The 20,909-nt window shown below is 43.9% G+C and overlaps 1 protein-coding gene across 1 annotated transcript in view; it reads right to left on the bottom strand.

The window, feature by feature from the left end:
• Positions 1-1,733: 1,733 nt before the first annotated feature.
• Positions 1,734-20,909, bottom strand: part of LOC138521597 (keratin, type I cytoskeletal 47 kDa-like) — a 31,338-nt gene continuing 12,162 nt past the window's right edge. Inside the window, exons 4-8 of the mRNA XM_069634545.1 lie at positions 16,095-16,253; positions 15,807-15,932; positions 3,912-4,129; positions 3,532-3,596; positions 1,734-2,660 (exon numbers count right to left, since the gene is read on the bottom strand). Of these exons, the coding sequence (XP_069490646.1) occupies positions 2,563-2,660; positions 3,532-3,596; positions 3,912-4,129; positions 15,807-15,932; positions 16,095-16,253 (666 nt within the window). The 3' untranslated portion in view covers positions 1,734-2,562. The remainder of the gene's footprint in view (positions 2,661-3,531; positions 3,597-3,911; positions 4,130-15,806; positions 15,933-16,094; positions 16,254-20,909) is intronic.

The following is a 20,909-nucleotide window of genomic DNA, read 5'->3' as shown; positions in this document are numbered from 1 at the left end:
TTGAAGAAAGGGGCGGTGAGTACTTAACGGTGGCCCCTGGCTCATTCATTCGTCTTTATGCACGAAACTTCCTTGGGATCCTCTCTTTGACTGGGATATCCTGTATCCATAAACTGTTTTGAACGTCAGAAACTGCTCTGTCAACAATGACAGACCCTTCCCTGGCGATTGAAACTTCTTCTACTCCCCTTCAGGACCCTTACCTAACTGTCCCAGCATCTTGAAAAGGAACTGTCTGCTTTACGCATGACCGTGCGTTTTTACGCACAGCTGTACTTTGAGCACAAGGCTCCCCACTTCTTAGGGCTGGACTGAATAAGTTAGGGTTACCATCCTGAAGACTGCCTAATGCATAATTTGTGTTACCCCCCCCCCCACCCCTTCTTTTCCAGGTTATGGATGTTGTACTCCTTTATCTCATTAGGCTACAGTAGCTGTTCATATGGTGCATAGTGATATGCTTGTGTGGTAACAGTTGCATTATTAATTTGGTTATTCGTGTTGTTTTATCAGGACTAAAATAAATGTATATGTATTTTTGTTATACACCCGTCTAAGAGTATTCAGTGGTATCTTTACTGTGTGTGCTCATTGTGGGCTTCACTCTCAACCCGCCTGAGACTTAGTCTTGACCGCCTGTCAAGCTACCATGATTGGTTGGGCTTGTCCAGAAGGCTCCCCTGTTTCACTAAGCCAGGGTGGTCTCCTAAACTTCTGTCCATCAGGTTAGAGTTTAGAAATCCATTCTAACCACTACTCACCAGCCTTTCTCAGTTAAGGACTATCATTACAGACAGCTTAAGGCAGTTCTGCATGTAATTTCCAAGTGATTTTGCCTGCTCCACCAATGCGCTCTAGAATGTTTACTATCCTACTTGCCATTTCATGTACTCTCAATGTTCAGGTGTTATAATCCCTTATTCTTTTTTCTTTTTCTTTGTTTACTTTAAACATAATAATTTGTGTACACATGTTTACCAATAGAGTCTGCCATCTAGGCAGTGTCAAGTTATGTCTTTTTGTAAACTAAAATCACAAAACACATAAGGATCCGAGAATATAATTTATAGCAGTGGCACATTATGTGTCATGTTTATAATATGGCTCCTCTGGCTGGCACCCGCTTTAACAGAGCATCTAAAGCAAGGGTCAGAAATAAGGTTCAAGGGGTCACAGAATATACTATGCACTGGGATTGCTGACATGCCTGCATGCTCCGTTGCCTGGTGTCTGCGTGGTGTGTTGCACAGGCTTGAAGAGCTGAGGTTAAGTGGCATTTGTGACGTGCCTGGGAGTTGTGGTCATCTTCTGCAGGCAGAACACTTCACTTTGCCGCCGGCCAGTTTACGTCCCCCACTCTCCCAGATGATGAGTGGGGCACAGCCTATCCTGTGAGGGTTGCTTGTAGCTCTGAGACATCCTGCTGAGTGAATATCAACACAGGAGGCTGGGGAGGATTACTTGGATGCTGGGTACCAGCACAGGCCCATGCACCGAGGTTGTGTACATTTCATACTGTGATCCTCTCCACTGGAAACAATAGTGAAAGGAACCTTTCATATAAGGACAGACAAGAGGTTAAGGTTCATTCAACAAGTAAGTTTATTCAATGAAAGTAGTTCAGAAACAGAAATGATCAGCTTTTATTTTTACTAAGGCTGCATATTTTGTGTCAAGTCACAAGAGAAAAAAGGACAGACATAAAGCAAACCCCCCCCCGCCCTCCCCCCAAGAAAGTGGCAGTGCCCGTGTTGCATGTCTGACTCCATTTCCATCTCTGCTGGCTCTGCTCCCAAGCTACCTCCTTGTGGTGCATTGTGTAGTCTCTTCTGTAGGGGTCTGCAACCTGCGCCTTTTCTGATGTTTTAGAACTTCACTCCCTCAACATTTATTTTGTCTGCTAGAGCTAATTGAGTTGTAGTTCAAAACATTGGAAAGTCAAAGGTTGCAGACCCTACTATAGAGAGAATAAGCATCCAGGTGTGCGTGCCATAGAATACTTCTCGCTCGTGACTCCCTAGGACTTGTTCAAAGATGATCATCATTTGTCTTCAGTGCCCAGTGTAGTAAAAGTCCCCTGGGGTATTAGCAATGCCACCTGCACTATGTACAAGTTATGAGGACACCCACATCTATTTTAGGCATTATTTTAATGCAACACATACAGAAATACATATAAACCAGTAACACCACTTGGCCTTGCCTTGTCACATGAAGAGAGCATAAATATATGTTGGCGACATTCAGTAAAACTCGTCTCACTCTTCCTGCTATCTGCATCACTTTGCGATAAGAGGGACGGACTTGATTGGCCAGAGTCTTGTCTGTCTCTTATGTACCTGACGATGTCGGCCATTTTAGGTGCCCACTTATATAGACTATGCTTCTGTTCTGAGAGCACTGATTTTCCAGGGGGCTTAGTAATCATGGTTTTGCAGTTAAACGTGTACCAGGATATGGAGGGGGGAGTGAATGGGGACAGGTAGAGGGGTTCCCCAGCCCAGGCTGCATATCTTCTTGAAGCTTCCTGAGCTGTGCAGCAAGGATCGCTCCAGAAGTTGGTTACATTTTCTCTTCCACTTTCTTCTCCCGTGTCGAGACCACTTTTCCATCAACCCTGTCCTCGATTATGGTTTTTATTACCCGCGTTTTGTTCGGAACTGCAAAAGAAACATACAGAGGATATCTGAAAGTTAGGGATATGTAAAGGAAAAACCAGTGGATACCCGTCTCCCGCTGTGTCCACCTTTGTATCATTCTTCGCAGACAGCCCTGGAAAACAATGAGCACTACATTTCTGTGCGTTAGTGTTGCTCGATGAACCCTTATACCGCTTCATACAGTCATGTCCCTTCACACCAGCCACAAAATGTGCTCTGCATCTTTATATGGAATGTTTTGCACTTCCCCATTGGGCTCAGAGTCCACATTGTGAGGAATCTATTGGCATGAAGGATTAACATAGAACATGAAGGATTACGTCGAATCCTTACAAGACAGTGTTTTTAATCTCAACCTACTCTTTCTCCGAGTCAGTCGTCTCCACCTTGCTCTGCTCCAGATGTGTGGACTGCAACTCCCATCATCCCTCACTAATGCTGGTATGAGTTGTATACCAAAACATCAGAGGACCCAACAGGTTGCCCACCCCTGCTTAAGCACTTTGCGCATTATAAGGTTAATTAAGTGGCTACGAGGCCATCGTTTCCTCAGACCTTGAGAAGCAACTTGTCAAGAATTGGATGCCTTTTTTGTAGCTCCCTCGTGGCAAAATTGTTGCATAGCCCTTGAGTGAGAGGGCACCTAAATACTGAGTGGATCACTGAGTGTGTGCTGATCCTCAACCAATGGAAGGTTCCCAAACGTTTGTGTCCTTCTGGTCCACTACTTGTAGTGTGATACTACTCTGGTGTTTGGGTTTGATCTCGATCTAAAATGCACCCTTATCCGTGAGTGCATAAAGCAAATGTGACAAGCCACTTAGATACCCGGACACATATGTGAGCGAAACCGGAAAATGGAGGCACTCACCTCTCGTTTCCTGAGACGAAGTATGCTGCTGGCCTGAGCCTCTACCATAATGATCAGACCCTCCGCTGAAAGGAAATAAAAGCACACAGATCCATGACATAGACCATCCAGCATGTTCCCCCGTCTTAATAGCAAGCGCTGCTGCCTAGTGAGGCCCCTAGCTTCGAATAAGGCCTCACAGCCACTGGTACCTGAGCTGCACGACTGTTGCCTGGTGCAGGGTTCTGCAACCTTTGGCTCTCCAGAGGGTCTGGACTATCACTCCCATTAACTAGAGTTAATGGGCGTTTTAGTCCAAAACATCTGGATAGCCGCAGGATACAAACCTCTGGCCTAGAGTATACTGGTTGAAAAGGGTGCAGTTGTTGACATTTCCTTACCCGCCCTCGCCGTCCAGCAGGCGCCGATAGGTCTCGATCTCCATCTCTAGTCGCGACTTGATGTCCAGGAGCTGCTCGTACTCCAACGTCTGGTTCTCCATGTCATGACGGATCTCCTCAAGCTGCTCCTCTATCTGGCTGATCCTCTCCTGCAGCTGAGACAGCTGCACGCAGTAGTTGCCTTCGGTTTCTGCCAACGTGTCTTCCAGGCCCTTTTTCTGCAAGTGAACAAGACACGTGAAGCGACATGCTGGGGTGTGGGGCAACACTATTGATACAATGGGGCATTGTGGTGGCCCGCTCATCAAGTTGCAGGTGTGAACTCTACCAGAGACACATGTAAAAACCAGAACAGTTATTTGCCAGCTTTTTAAGCAGTTGATCAAATGCCAGAGTATTCCTCAGGCACTAAATATCAATACAACATCCTATGTACAAACAGGAGTTTCACGTAAGTCTGGACAGATGCCGCCTCCCCCTAGATATCATCCTGGCTTTAAATATCCTAGGCTCGGGAGGATAGCTCCGGGGCAACGTGCTCACCTTGGAAACAAAACGACATGCAGCAACACAGGTTCGATCCCAGGGTCCGCACTTAGAAACCTCTGGGTATTAAGCGCGTAATAAATAACCCATCATATCATATCATATCATATCATAGAAACAAAGCATCACTGGAGAGGATTCGGACAAATTGTAGAGATTAGATCCATTGACAAAGCACCAGGCAGAGTAGAACACCTGTTGGCAAACCCCAATGAAATGAGTGTCTGTTACTAAATCAGAGAATATAAGCAACAGTGAGCTAAATGACTGAGGAACACATAGGAGCTTGAATAACTGCTTCTATTTGTTCAGAACTAGGGATACAGGGTGGAGGTGCTCTAGCTCACACTAGTAACCCACCAATCAAAAACCAATCAACTTAAAGTCCAGCGGTGCTTGAAAAGTACCGCCATTTTTGGGTTCATAATGTTGGTTTACCTGCTTGTTGCATGAGTGGAGAAGACATGACTCTTCCTGTTAGAACAGAAGTGCAGAGTAGACACATAGGGTATTGAAGGGTATGGAAAGAGGAAGGAGAGAAAGGAGAGGGAGGAGGAAGGAAGGGGGATTGAGACGAGAGTAGTCAGTGGCAGGGGTAATGCAGGTAAGGGGAAAGTGGTGGAAGAAGATGGGGCAGAAGTACAGAGAAAGGGCTGGCACCGGGGGAGGTCACCATCACCCCATACAAAGTCCATAATAAGGGGAGGTTGGGTCTCTAGATGCGTCTAGAATGCGGCTTGATCTCCCTGACAGGAATGGCGTTGAGAAGAAGAGGATTGTGCCACATACAATCCCTGTTATCTCCGCAGTGAGGGGCAGTAGCTCACAGAAAGAGCCTTTAGTACGAGGAACGAATTACACTAAATTGAACAATGAGCAATTTGACCTAATGGAATGGCACCCGGATCCAAATCGCTGTAATGATGTCAACACAGTAAAGGGGCCTTTTTCAGGAAATTAAATAAATGGGATTGGTGCCGCAACTGCTCCCACCTAGCGACACTAAAAGGCTACTCACCCTTGCACACTGTGACCCACACTTTTGGAAGGCCTCAGAGGTATTGCGCTCAGTGCCCTCATTGAGGAATACAACAAATGCGCATTATGAAGCGCTGTAATCTACTACCATCACGGGCTATTTGTGGAGCTAGTTGGGGCCTGGCGGCAGAGGAGAGTTATTTTGTCCCACTAACTTGGAGACTGCAAGACATGTTTTCAATGCCTGTCCCCAATTGGGCCCCTTGTATATGACCTCCCTGCGAAAGCTAGTCCATGAGTATGCGAGCATAAAATCCATAGACTTGTGGAACTATTGCCTTATCACAGACACCATAACCACACATGTGGCACTTTATCAGGATTGGACAAATATTGAGGTCTTGTTAGGAAACCCCAAGGATCCCATCAAATGTAAGACTGATGGTGATTATCATGGAATTGCAATTTGGGGGTGAAGCTGTATTCGGCATACGGATTTTGTTGATCATAATAAAGTGTTGATGTTTGCATCTTCTTTTTTTATGTGTAGGATTATTAATTCAACTGTGATTATTCGTATACTCAATATGGATCATGTATACATATTGTGTATGGAGATAATGTTAATGAATTTTATGGAAAGTTATGAATTGAACACAAACATAATAAATAAATAAATAAATAAATAAATACATAAATAAATAAATAAAAGATTATATAAAGTCCCGTTATCTGACGCGTCCTTGAACCATATCCTTATCTTACTCATCAAAAAGACTCCTTCTCTTACTCATAAATCTAGTGGTGGCCCCAGCTGTGTTTTCACTGTAGCCCTGCAACAATGATCTGCCAATCTGGGTGCTGTGGCAGGCTCCTCCCTTTTGAGCTTAATTTCCAGTTTGGTTAGTTTGGCTGCAGGAGACTATAGGTGGAGAAGAGGAGAGCAGCCTCGCTAACGTGGCCCAAAGCTAGCAGTTGCAGAAGCATGCTTTGCAGATGGTGGATTGCTCTTCCTCCAAGGTGTAGCTACTACTAGGGTGCAATATCACCTGTTGCAACATATCCCGCTTGCTGTAGTGTCACAAGCGTGACATATTGGCTCCTACTCGGGAGGATAGCTCTGTGGCAATGGGCTCGCCTTGGAAGCAAGACATGCAGAGCGGCACACGTACGATCCCCAGGTCCGCGCTCAGAAACCTCTGGGTATTCCACTTGTTATAAACAACCAGTTACAATTACTCAAGAAATAGAAAAACGAACTTATGGCAATCAAGAAGATACAAAGCATATACATTTATTCTAATAATGCCCAACATATATAGAAATGCAGATTGCTCAGTGGGATAGTGAGCCTTCTGAATAGTGACTTGAATCATAGTGAGGACGATGCAGCTTTCCATACGTCTGAGTATGTTATATGCAATGTTCACAGGATGGCTGCTTTGGGGTTGGTTGGGTCATCAAGCCCAGGGGCTATACTGATATTGCCTGGGCAGGCTTTTGTCCTCTGCCACTGTACGCTTGCTGCTGTCGCCGCGTTAACAATTGATTGTTCAAACATAAATACTCTGCTCTCCCAGTTGATAAATTTGGCAGGCTCTTGCGACAGCACGCACTTCCTATAAGCACCCCTAATTCGAGCGCCACAGCACAGTGCTTCCTTCAGTCTGCAACCTCTTCCATTTGGCAGTGGTGTAGCCCTCTGAAGCCAGGAGGCTGGCGTCACCCCTGGTCTGCTGTCCTTTGTGGGTTCACTAGAGAGGAATTGATTTGGAGGGTAATTATGCCTGTGACTTGCCCCAATAGTTGTCTGTGTTTATCCTGGCGGTGGCACTCACAGATTTTTCTGCTACGTGCCCTTGTCTGCAAAAACGCGGGAAAGGGGTACTTCTTTCAGGTCACATCCTTAAGATGTGCTTCCTTGATTTCCAACAAAAAGGGTACTTTTTTGTGTCCAGTGGTCGAAGTGTACAAAAAGAAGTAGTGGAACTATGTTCCCTGATAGCCTCCCCCAGCTCCCCACAAACCCCATCGACACGGCCCCTCCCATGTGCAATCCAAACCCCCAAACAAACGCACCTGCAGTTTAGGGGAATGTTCAGTGCAGTGCTATGAAGTGCAAGTTTCAACTTCTCCCTACACTTTTATTTTAAAACAAAACTATTCCGAAACGGTTTCTTTTCAGAATAAAAGTATAGGAACAGTACAACTATTTTTTTTTAAGCAGAGCAGCACCTCACCAACCCGCTCCCGCACACTTCAACCACTGCTTTTGTCACTCTCCATGTTTCCTTTGGGTGTTTGGGGGAGTGGGTGGCTCTGAGGGGTTGAAATTGCTTCCTCTCCTCCTTGCAGCCCACACCTGTAATTGGCCATAGAAATTAGCATCCATATGGGTCTCTGCTGAAAAAGAAGGGCCTCATCATGCCCTTTTCAGACCCTCACCTTTTCCCCCACATCAGCGCCCCCTTAACCCTCCCACCCCCACCGGGGGCACAGGGCATGGCTTTCTTTCTTAGAAAGGCCCTGGCCCATCATGCTTAATTCCTCGGTGAAAAGGCAGGAACGGACTGACCAATACAACTAAAAGGACATCATTGGGTGAAAACATCGCCATATGGCTTTAGCCAAAGTTCATGTAATTAGCTGAGTCTCAGCACAGATGCATGCTGCTGACAGCTGGGGACCCCAGCACCTGGGCATTACTGATTTCTTACTTTCAGAAATAAGGGGGGAGAAAAATTGATGTTCAAAAACAAGGAAAGGGGTTGTTTTCAAAAACCGCTTAAGAACACGCGTCCAGCTTTAGACTGACAATCCCCCCACCCAGTGGAATAACTTTGCTGCAAATGTTGGGGGGGAGAGAGGGGTGACATGATATCTGAAGAAAATGTGCTCCAGCCAAATGAATGATGAATGGGGATAAAATGGTGTGCCATGAAAGTTGGGGGGAGCAGACACCCCAGTCCCCCCCCGCCTAAAAGTATGCCCATGCCCCCACCGTAGCTGTGTCTTCGGCGCTGGGTTAGTGACGCTGCGTTCCTTGGCTGAATGTCGCCTTCTGCCTTTTGTGAGTTTATGAATTTAGGGACGCAAGATTGCCTAGCAACCATATCAGTGAAAGGGCGACAGGAGATGACGGAGTGTTGTCACAACATGTAAACATTTTCTGACCGCATGACAGGCAGCTTATGGTGTATTTTCTTTGCTCGCTGAGCATGTGCGCCCCCACACTAGCCCTCTTAGGCTCCCCAAATGTCCCTTCGCCCCCTCAATGCGCAGCAGGGCTTACCTGGCAGAGCACTAACGTGAGGTTTCAGCAGGGTAACCCGACGTCCCGGAATTAGGCCCTATGTTTACCCGTCCAGAGACCTTTTTTTTAATTAAAAAACCCTGCCCCTGTTTTAGGAAAGGTGTAGTATTTACCATCTGACAGAAGCTGCCTGATCTGTATGGGACATGCCTGATCATGGTATGGTGAGTAGCATTAGAACACTTGGAACGCAGGTGTTAATAGAGTTCTAGAAGGAAGCACGAAATTGAAATGATAACTGTCCAGCTCCCGATAGTATAGGTTGTCTCCCTCCTCCATTCCTTATATATATTACTATACTTATGTTATTATATCATTTGACCCAATAAATATATTTAACTGTATAATTGCCTCATGTATTCATGATATATTACTCGGACACTTCAAGTGGCGACGAGGATGGGATGCGTTGAATTTACGCGGCGTCGAAGTACACGGAGCTGCTCCGCTCATGCCCGAGCGTAGAAGCGGCCCCGTTTCAACGTTCCTGAAGGTAACGTTTGGCAGCTCCAGTGCGGCACATGAAGATTAGGATGTTCCGTGATATGATCACTAAGCCGCTGCAGTATTGAGTGTAAACCAATCTGTTTACATTGACTGCGGAGTTCGCGCATGTGCACAACGCGCTTGTACAGGAGAACTGCCTTAAAGGTGCAGTACACATGATTTTTCCGACGTAATGCTACAATTTAGGCACTTCGACAGTGCTGAATAAGTATTGTCAGAGGAAGTGTTTGTAATAACATTATATGAGTGATCTCTTCTACTGACTAAGGTTATACTTATCTATCCAACCTCAGAAGGTGCATTGGGAACAAGTTTTGATTGAAAATATACTTGCATAATGGCAGGGATTGTGTAGAAAGTGCCCATATACCTAAACACAACCTGAAATGGTGCAAGTTGGATCCTAAGGAGCAGCAAAATATATACAGTTTTTTTTGTTGTGGTTTACATAACATAATCTGTCATGGCATTCAGCAGTGTGCCTCCACCTGCTTTCTTCATGCCCAGCACTGACGAACCAGCTTTACCTTGGAAAAGGTGGATAAAATCGTTTGAACATTATGCTGGGGTCATATGTGGTACTAATTGCAGTGCAGAAAAAAGGAAATCATTACTCTTGCACTGTTTGGGTCCTGTTGGACAAGAAAAATATGAAACACTTCCAGAATTACCAGAAGATGAGAGTGTGGATCTGAATGAATACCAGTTAGCGGTAAAGAAAATTGATAAACATTTTGAAAAAAAAGTGAGCATAATTCTAGAGCGTTATAAGTTTGGCAAACGCACACAGGAGGAGGGAGAGAGTGTGGAAAAGTTTGTCACTGCATTAAGGAAACTGGCAAAATCATGCAATTTCAATGAGCAATTGGACGAGAGACTCAGAGACCAATTTATGTTGGAGTGTCGCAGTAGCAAAGTAAGGGAAAGGTTGTGGTCAGAAAGTGATCCTTCCCTTGACACTGTTCTTAGAGTAGCAAAAGAAGTAGAGCACACTGAGGAGTGTGTTAAAGAATTGGAGAACAAGATGAAACAAGTAAAAATAGGAAGCAGTAATAGTAAAATACATGACACACATGATGAGGAGTCGATTTCAATGATCAATAATGACACCGCTAAGAGGAGATCTGTCACTAAACAATATAATTCAACGAGAGCGGATAGAAGATCAAGCAAATATGGTCAGAAGGGTCCATCATATGAAGTTTCTAAGAAAAACCATAAAGAGAATCAATTAAGGAAAATGGAAAAAAAACGTCAAGGAAAGTGTTACAGATGTGGCAATGTGAATCACTGGGCTGATGACCCAGACTGTCCAGCATTAAAGATCATTTGTAACAGATGCAAAGGAAAAGGTCATTTCTCAAAATGTTGCAGATTTAGCGACAGTGCCATGAATTGGATAGGAGATAACTCTGATAGTGATCGTAGTGAAATGGAAATTCAAGATGATTGTGTATGCACTATAACTGACAATGATGATGAAGAAGTATTGGAAAGTCCCAGGGCAATGGTGTCGATTGATGGCAATGAAGTATGCATGATGATTGATACGGGTGCAAAGTATACGCTCCTGCCGAAGCAATTTTGGAACAGGAATAAACATGAATATTTGCATGAGACAGACATCAATCCAAGGGCATATGGAGGTGTGAGAATTAATGTCATTGGTTGGCATTGGGGAAGGTTGAAATTTAAGAACAGAAGTGCAAAAGGAAAAATATATATTACAAGCGAAGGGAAGACTGCCCTACTCAGCTGGACTCACCAGAGTAAATTACGAGTGAAAGTGGACTCAACCAGTGAGGAATCAGTCTTGGCTATAAACAGTGGAAGTACTGAATCGATTAATGGTGGTGATATTATACGTAAGGCTGGGTTGCTAAAGGTCTTCCGAGATAATATAGGGTGTCTTAAAGGCTATACTCATCAAATATTGCTAAAGCCAAATAAAAAACCCATAGCTCAAAGGTTGAGAAGCATTCCTTTAGCGCTACGAGAAGAAGTCAGCAAGGAGATAAAGAAGTTAGAAGAAGATGGAATCATAGAAAGTATTGATGCCAGTGAGTGGGTTTCTCCACTTGTAGTAATAAGAAAAAAGTCAGGAAAACTTAGGATTTGTGTTGATTTACGTGAATTGAACAAATGTGTCATACCTGATCGTCATCCGTTACCAAATATACAAGAAGTTGTTTCTACCATTGGGCCTTCTAAAATATTTTAGACGTTAGATTTGTCATCTGCTTATCATCAGATTAAATTGCATAGAGATTCGAGGAAACTGACTGCGTTCATAACTCATGATGGTTTGTATCAATTTAAAAGAATGCCTTTTGGATTAGTGTCAGCCGCATCAGTCTTCCAGAAGGTTATGTATGGTATGTTCAAGGATATCAATGGAGTGGTTTGTTTTCAAGATGACATATTAATTCATGCTGCCACTCAAGAATTGCATGACAAGAAATTATTACATGTATGCAGAAAGTTATATGATGCTGGCATGACTTTGAGCAAAGACAAGTGCAAGATAAATTGCAAAGAGATCGAATATTTGGGACATAAAATTACGGCAGAAGGAATTTTTCCAAAGCCTCAATTGGTCAACACTATTGTGGGAATGCCAAGCCCAAGCAATAAGGATGAGATTCGGACATTTATTGGCATGGCTGAATATTACTCAAAATTTGTCAAGGATTTTGCCATACACACTGTTCCATTAAGAGAGGCACTCAAGAGGAAAGTGTTCGAGTGGAATGTGGAATGTGAAAGTGAATTCAAATTCATAAAGGATGCAATAAATTCTGCTCCTGCATTAAAGAACTTTTGTACTAATGACAAAATTGTAATCACTACAGATGCTAGCAATATAGGATTGGGAGCTGTATTGTCACAGGAGAAGAATGGACAGGAAGCAGTAATTGCTTTCGCATCGAGATTGCTCAAGGGAGCAGAGATTTCATATGCCACTATAGAAAAGGAGGCTTTAGCTATCAAGTGGGCAGCTGACAAATTTAGAAGCTTTATATGGGGCAACCAAGTTGAGTTTCGAACTGATCACAAGCCTCTAACTCATGTGTTCATGTCAAAAGGTCTCAATAAAGTATCCAACAGAATGAGAAGATGGGTCATGATGCTGCAAGAGTTCAATTATACTGTGACATACGTTCCAGGAATAAAGAATGTGTCTGCTGATTTTTTATCTCGATTAACCAACATTTCTGAGATTGTCGATGAGGATGAAGACATGGAGGTGGTATTTTGTGTGGAAAATTCTTCTATATCCAAAGATGTTTGGGATCAGGCTGAATGTAATGATAATAACATCAAGAAATTGAAAGAATTGATTCAAAGTCATGATTCCATGAAGAAATCTAAATTTGAGGGGGCTGATCTAAGTCCTTTCTGGACGGTTGCAGATGAACTACATGTACATGGAAAGTTTGTAATGAGAGGAGATAAAGTCATTCCGCCGACGGATCTGCGGTTGAAGATTATAGAACTGGGTCATGAGGGTCATCAAGGAGTGATAAAGACTAAGCAAAGAATTAGGAATGACTATTGGTGGCCTGGTTGTGACCTGCAAATTGAACGTTATATTAGGGAATGTATCCTTTGTTGTGATGATGAAAAAAAATGTGTGGGTTCCAGACAACCAATGGTTATTACTGATATTCCTAATAGTGTGTGGAGGGATATAAGCATGGATATTTTAGGTCCCGTATGTTGTAAAGGTGTACAAAAGTATTGCTTGGTAGTCATAGATCTTCTCACCAGGTGGGCAGAGATTTTAATTACTCCTAGTGTTACGGGTAAAACTGTGGTGGAATTTTTATCAAATATATGTGAGAGGGAAGGTTATCCGGGAAGTATCCTCTCTGATAACGGTACTCAATTTATGTCTAAGGAAGTGGCTGATTTTTGTAAAAAATTTGCCATTGAGCACAAAACTAGCTCAATTTATCATCCACAAACTAATGGAACAGTGGAACGATTTAATAAGATCCTGAAAGAAACCATCAGAATGGCGTGGGCCAATGGGTTAGATTGGGAGGATGCTCTTAAGGAGAAAGTAATTGCTCATCGCTTCACCCCACATACCAGTACAGGAGTCTCTCCTTTTGAGCATAGCAGAGGAAGAAAGGCAAACACCAAATTGGCTCCCATTTGGCTTATTAAAGGTAGTAAAGAAATAGAAAAGAATTTAGTTAGTGCTAGAAAGAAAATCAGGGAAACACAAAAGAGAAACAAGGTTAATTACGATAAGAAAGTACATAACAACAAGTATGATATGCGTAAGGCTGTTGGTAAGTTTGTTAAAGTGTTACTGCCTCTTGCTCTAAGAAATGGACCATGCAAATGGTCCAATCCTATTAGGGTGATAGAAGCGTTTCGCAATGCTGTCAGAACAGAAGACAATAGGATATGGAATGTAGAAAGAATTTGGATGTGTGAAAGTGATGAAGGTAACAGGAAAAAAGTGAAAAATGTAGACCAGAATACAGTTAAAAATGCTAAGATGTCTAGAAATTCAAGCAGTAGTGCTAAAAGTAAAGTAAGTAGTACTGTTGAGAGGAGAGATAATGGCAAATCCGAGCAGTTCAATCTTTCCTTGCCAAGCACCTCCAGACATGGAGCATGTATGTCCCGATCTGGCAGATCATATCGACTACCGAAGAAGATGGATGACTATGTGGAGTTCAAATGAACCAGCTGGAATGAGTGCTACAGCAGTTGTACATAGTTTGTGAATAGTGCAAAGGGAAAACGTGTGTTCCATAGCAATTGTACATAGTTTGGAATAGTGTAAATGGAAATTGTTTTGTTAGTACAATATAAAAGGAGGGAGATGTGTAGTATTTACCATCTGACAGAAGCTGCCTGATCTGTATGGGACATGCCTGATCATGGTATGGTGAGTAGCATTAGAACACTTGGAACGCAGGTGTTAATAGAGTTCTAGAAGGAAGCACGAAATTGAAATGATAACTGTCCAGCTCCCGATAGTATAGGTTGTCTCCCTCCTCCATTCCTTATATATATTACTATACTTATGTTATTATATCATTTGACCCAATAAATATATTTAACTGTATAATTGCCTCATGTATTCATGATATATTACTCGGACACTTCAAAAGGTTTGGTGTCCACTGCAGTGATGCCATAAATCAAGGTGACATTCATAGATAATGGTTACAAGTCTTTTCATTGAAAAATGTTTCATCAAATATGTTTCATTGAAAATAATTTAATTGAAAAATGTTTCTATTAATGACACTTTCCATCAAAAATATGTACACCAAATGTTTTTTTTACAATTTTTATTGGGGTTTTTAATTGGGGGTCCCCCCAAACCCCTGTTTTCTGCCCTTTAAAACACCACAAACATTCCCAAATATTTGTTTTATTTTAATTGGGAGGTCACCCCCAAACCCCTTTTTTCCAAATGTAACCCTTTACCCACATACATACATATATTTCAGATATGGAAAAAATGCAATGAAAGATTTTTTCGATAAAAAACGTTTTAAATGAATCATTTTCGAGGAAACATCTTTCGAGGAAAAGACCGTATACCATAGATAATGAACAGTTTTCTTGCTCTCAGTTATCACTTTTGTCACGTACATCTCTTCAACCCCAGGGTAGGCTCGAACTCACTGCCGCATGCACTTACTGATTCCACCACCAGAGCGGATAAGAAACACTCATTGCAAAGCCTGTATAAGCCAAGCAAAAGAACTTTTGTTTTTAACATGCTTAGTGTCACAGCCGAATCTGCAGTTGATATTGAAGCAGGGAAGTGCTGGACATTGTACTTATCTTAATGCGCAATCTTACCTGTGGCGCATTGGAGAATAGGAGCACTTGTGGGTTGAATGGGATGTTGGTGCTTGTCCTACTTTTCTGTTTGTGCCCTGTCTCGTTTTTTTTTTTCTAATTCTGGTCACCCTAAGCTTCAGGGGAGCAAGAGAGGCAGTTGGGAATCTTCAAATGATAAGGCAGCTTGTGGAAGACACGGAGGGAGGAAGAGAGACAGAGGTAGGGGTAGAGCAAGAGAGAATGCGTGGGAGAGAGCCCTGCTCAAGTTACAGGCTCCAGAGGAAGAGGTAGGGAAATCCCCAGTCATTTCCCACTGCTTAGTCTCAGGAGAAGAGCAGGAGAAATGGAAAAAGATAGAGACAGGCATAGATAACAGACACAGTGTGATGTAAATAGAGACATCAAGGCAAAAAGACTCAGAGATAGAAAGACATACAGTCAGGTGAAGAAACAGTGCTTTGGAACAAGAGAAGGCAGAAAGTGATTTTGTGTGTGTGTGTGTGTTTGTGAGAGAGAAACACAGCGGGAGAGACAGACAGACTGACAAAGGCAGACTGGCATACAAACAGAGAGATGCAGATAGAGAGAGAGACACAAGATGCAGAAAGACTGAGACCGAGAGGTATATATAATCATTAAACACATCTATAGCTAGAACATAGGTATCATGTAACTTTGACAGGCTTCCTAGGTTATTTGGGAATATGCAGGCAGGGAATGCGACTACCCACCATTGCCAGCGCCGCCTGCAGCTCGATCTGCAAAGCCTGGAGGGAGCGCTTCAAGTCTGAGATCTCACTCTTGCTTGACTGCACCTGTTCGACCCCGGCGGAGATCTCTTGCTTGATGGGTTTGCTCTAAGGGAGAAAGTTGATATGAGTGTCTTAGGTACCTTTAACGCACTCCCTTACCCAAAACACGTGACTGGCCGCCTTCCTGTGAAGAGATCGACACATTTCCCACCCATTCCCGCCACTTACTTCCCCAACTCTGCTCAATGGTTGCGCTCCGCTACTCACCGTCTCGTTGAAGCGATCTTCAGCCTCCTTGCGGTTCTTTTCAGCCAACTCTTCGTATTGGCCGCGCATGTCGTTCAGCGCCTTCAGCAGGTCGACGTCAGGGGCAGCGTTCATCTCCACGCTGAGCTCTCCTTTGGCCCCTTGGAGTCCCTTCATCTCCTGGAGGAGAGAGCAGCGGCATGGTCAGTGCATGAAGTACGGTTATCACACCGCATGGCACACAACTCCTGAAACCCTTTAAGGCTACAATACATTATCACTTTGCAATCATTTTCATTGTACATTTGAATATGCCTTAGCGGTGCACTGAACTTTGCCTTCAAGCCCAATTATGGCTGAAAAAAAGCTGTTTGGCTCCTGCAAACACTTTATCTTCTCCTTTGAATGCAATATAAAAACTCAGAGAGGCACCTTTAGATTGATTTCCAAGAGAGAATGGGATTAAACATTGTCTGACGGTATTCATGATTGAATATCTGACTATGGTGCATTTGTTGTGTATTAGAGAGAAGGAGTTTTGAGGATGTGTGAGAGTTGAGCCTTTTTTGTCTGTATGGGAAATGCCAATGGAGGAACCTAAATAGTTCACAACAGGTAGTGGAAACCAATAGGGCTTGGATAGACATATGTCAGGCAGAGTGACTTGCTCCAGGCCAAGAGGCTTCTCAGAGGAACTTCATGTTGAGAAATCACCCTAGTTCCCCTCTTGGCCAACATGCCAGGAGGAGTATAGAGAGGTAGGTTGAATGCCTCTGTGTGGGACATAGAGAGCAATGCACTGATGGTGAAATTGGTCTCAGGGGAGAGGTTTGGTAATCAGAGCCTTCCCAACAGACGGGCTGCATCAAGGTTAATAAGCATGGGGAGGGCCATTTATATGTCAGGCACTGCAAGATGGGAGAACCTGCTTATTGGGAAACCTCTCGAATAACATTACAGGTCAGGCTGCTGCATCCTGAATGGTGTGACATAGAGAGACATAGAGAGGACTGTAACTACTTGTGTTGTGGAGGTGGAGGGTTGAAGAGTGAGAGACAGTGGAAAAAACATAGAGCCTTTCATCCTCTACTGTGGTGGGAGGGAGGTGGCGTAAGTGGACTTGGTTTGAGGTTTGGTGGAACAGAGTGACTACCCAACAGACACATGCCTTCTTGGAATTTGTGGGGCGTATGCAGATTCAATCCCATGTCAGGTTTTCCTGTGTGTGAATAAACCAACTCTAACCCTATTATCCTCCCTGGGAGTGTCCTTTCCCTCATTTGACCTGACTGAGGGAACAAATCTTCGGAAGATGGAGTCCATTCTCTTCATATGGACCCCATCCTGCATGAGCAGACAGAAACCATGTATGCATTTCCATGTGACCTGCAAGGAAACCCATTGCACACCTGCATTTACTTGTCACTTGCAAGAGATTAGAATGTGTGTTATTCACAATCGAAATTACAATTAGCAACTTCTGTTTGGTCATCGCAGCCTATCACTTTTGCATTAAAGCAACCAGCTTCTTTGAGTAGCACAGGGGTGTACCTAGATTAAAATTCCGAGGGGGTACGGGACAGCTAATCCTACACATTTTGGGAGAGGGACTAACTTCAGGGACTTTGCAGGAGGGGCAAACCTACTTGTGTGGGGGCATCTAAGGTATTTGGACATTCTGATGTGGCTATTCTGGTGCAGCTTCAATTTTACAATTATCTCACTTGTTCACATCTGAAACCACACACCGAAGGACTGGTGTTAGTATTAGGTGACTCCTGCCCTTGCAATCACTCCACCTACATGCAAGTACTAGCACCCCATACTGATGTCAATTGCCTAAAAATGTATGCATACAAATGCAGTCGTTAACACTGGAATGCAGGTCATTGATAATGGCTGAGCCTTTGGTAACTGTGCAGGCAAAGGCACTGTTTATTGGCTGGTTACTGTCCTCTCCTGGCACTGTATGTCAGCCAGGCTAAGTATTCATAACCCAAAATTCCGCAGGGGTGGATGGGTAAAGCCCAATATGTTTGCCCAGTGGTCATTGTGCCACTGCAGTAGCACTATATTTTCATATGGAGCATCTTTTTGCAAGTTTGTTCCCTGTTGTCTTTGTTAATCTGTTGTTTTCTGGCTTGCATGCTTTATATAATAAAGGTATGTGGATTAAACTGAAGAGAAATACATGGGTAGACATTTAAAACAGCAATTTACATTTTTAAAGTGTGTTTTTTAAGTTTGGAACATAATTTATTAAATACAACATCGATTTGGTTTTTAGTAGGGCATAGACCATTTTAAACACATTTGGATAATGTTCCATTATAATAAAACATAGGCATGCTTCAAAGGGCCCTGTGGAATGGGATATCATGGTTTCACTTTGAAAAGCCTCCACACTTGAAAATCTGCTTGGCAAGTAGAAGTTTTAAAAGGGACATCTAGTGGAAACAAAGGAGTCTCTGCGTAGAATCCTGTATCATCAATCGCCACCAATTAGGCAGCCAGAATGCCCCTTTTGTTAATGATGATATCCGGTTGGGTTGTGAGATCCTATTATGATATCACTCACTACAAGACCACTTTAAAGGTCGCCTCCCATCACCCCACAGAAAGCCCCCTTTTCAACTTTGGAATTGTTATTGTTTGACTGAATCTGAGAGCCCTGCATCCATTAACACAGGGGCACATACCACATACTTGAGTATAAATGCATATAGAGGTAGAGGTCTGAATTTGATACTTGTGCCAGTTCTGGGCAAAGGGAAGTGAGAAAATTATAATTGTAATTGTTTATTTGTAAAGCGCTTATGCACAAGTGAAATGCTTCAAAGCGCTTCAAGGTGGCAAGGGAACATGGGAACAAGAGAACAAGGGAATACAGAAGATATTCCTAGGCCTTGAAGTTTCCGAATGAACTAACAAAAAATAAATAGCATACTAGGCCTGACGGCATTACTACTAGTGCACGTGCAAGACAAGAAGGAAGGAGAGAAGGGGGGAGAGGAGATGGAGAACAACAAACCATCCTTACTACCGTAGGCCAATGTTGTTTCAGATAAGCAAGTGCATGACAAAGAGTGAGGTGATAGGGGGAGGGAGGAGAGGGAAAAGAACATACAGAACAAAAAAAACTATTGTACTAGGCTTGGCGAACTAGGCCTAGTACATTCAGGCCATGTAAGTGCACAGGCAGGAGTGCAAGGGAGGGGGAGGGGAACAAGTGCACCCAGTCCAGCAGGGCCCTGGGTTAAGTGCAGAGAGGTTACCCTTCTTATGGAACAAATTCCAAAGTGCAGTAGTGCTGAGCAGAGTGCAGAGGCCTGATGGCAAGGATTGGCGGGGTAGCCTGGGCCCTGTGAGGCTCTGGAGGTGAACCAGGCAACCAGTAAGCAAAACTGAGTGGAGTTAGGGAAAAGAAAGAGGAGGGAAGTAGGTGAGAAGAGAAAGGAGGTCATCAAGGGAGAGGTAGAACGAAAGGAAGAGAAGAGGAAGGTCTTGAGGAGTTTCCGGAATTTAAGGAGATCCGGCTCAAGACAGAGAGAGGTAGGGAGGTTGTTCCAGAGGGAAGCACCTGTGGAGGATAAAGATCTACCCCCAAGTATCTGTTTGTGAAAGCGGCTCACGTGCAGAGAGTTGGAGGAGGACGAGTGGAGGGCTCTAGAAGGAGAGTATATAGGAGAGCCTTATAGTCTATACAGAGGCTCTTGAACTTGATACTTGCAGCCATGGGGAGCCAGTGGAGGGATTATAGTGCCAGAGAGATGGGGTCCCTAGGCTTGAGGCCAAGGATAAGTCGTGCGGTTCTGTTCTGGATGAGTTGTAGAGGAGGGAGAGTAGAAGTAGGAAGTTTGAGAAAGAGGATGTTGCAGATGTCGAGCCTAGATAAAACTAGGGCTCTGAAGTTTGTGAGCCTTTGGGGGAAAGTGGGAAAAGGTATACTACCTCTGAGGAGGTGCAGCTGGTAGAGGGACTTTTTAGAGATGTCCGAGATGTGAGAAGAGAAGGAGAGAGTGGAGTTGAAGATGACCCCCACATTTTTTGCCTCACTAGCTGTTCGGTGCGCAAGGCCAAGGGAGGCTGGCCAAAGTGAAAGAGGGGAAGTGGGAGGGGGGTTCCAATAAGGACGACCTCTGTTTTACTGGCTTCATGTGACATCTGAAGTGCAGAAAAATGCACCATGTGAAATTAAAATATATCTGAGTTTAGATCAGAACACACAGATTTAGGGAGCCGACCTATACAGTTAGGAAAGCAGCAAGGATGGACACTATGTTGCTGATGATATGTTAGAAGGAGCTTGGATTTAACCCAGAAGAATATGTGACTTGGTGGGAGATGTAGGGAAATGGAATGGAGGGTGTTTTCAACAAAGAAGGTATGCGCTACAAGGATGGAGGTGCAAACTGTTGGAAAGTGGACTGGTCGGCTGAGGGGTGGAATGGTCCCGGGATGTGGAGTGACCCTGTGGAAGCGGGAATGGTCTCTCAGGATGTGGAGTTATCTGCTGGAAGGAGGCGTCATCTCATATGATGTGGAGTGATCTGCTGGAAGGAGTAATAGTCTCTCAGGATGTGGAGTGGTCTGCTGGTAGAAGGAATGGTCTCTCAGGATGTGTAGTGACCTGCTGGAAAGAGGAATGGTCGCTCAGGGCGTGGAGTGATCTGTTGGAAAGAGGAATGGTCTCTCAGGGTGTGGAGTTATCTGCTGGAAGGAGGAATGGTCTCTCAGGGTGTGGAGTGATCTGCTGGAAGGAGGAATGGTCTCTCAGGATGTGGAGTTACCTACTGGAAGGAGGAATGGTTTCTCAGGATTTGGAGTGATCTGATG

The sequence above is a fragment of the Ambystoma mexicanum genome, chromosome 13 (assembly GCF_040938575.1).
Source record: "Ambystoma mexicanum isolate Mex_15411 chromosome 13, UKY_AmexF1_1, whole genome shotgun sequence".
NCBI classification, from domain to species: domain Eukaryota; kingdom Metazoa; phylum Chordata; class Amphibia; order Caudata; family Ambystomatidae; genus Ambystoma; species Ambystoma mexicanum.
This window is presented reverse-complemented; position numbering and strand designations above follow the sequence as displayed.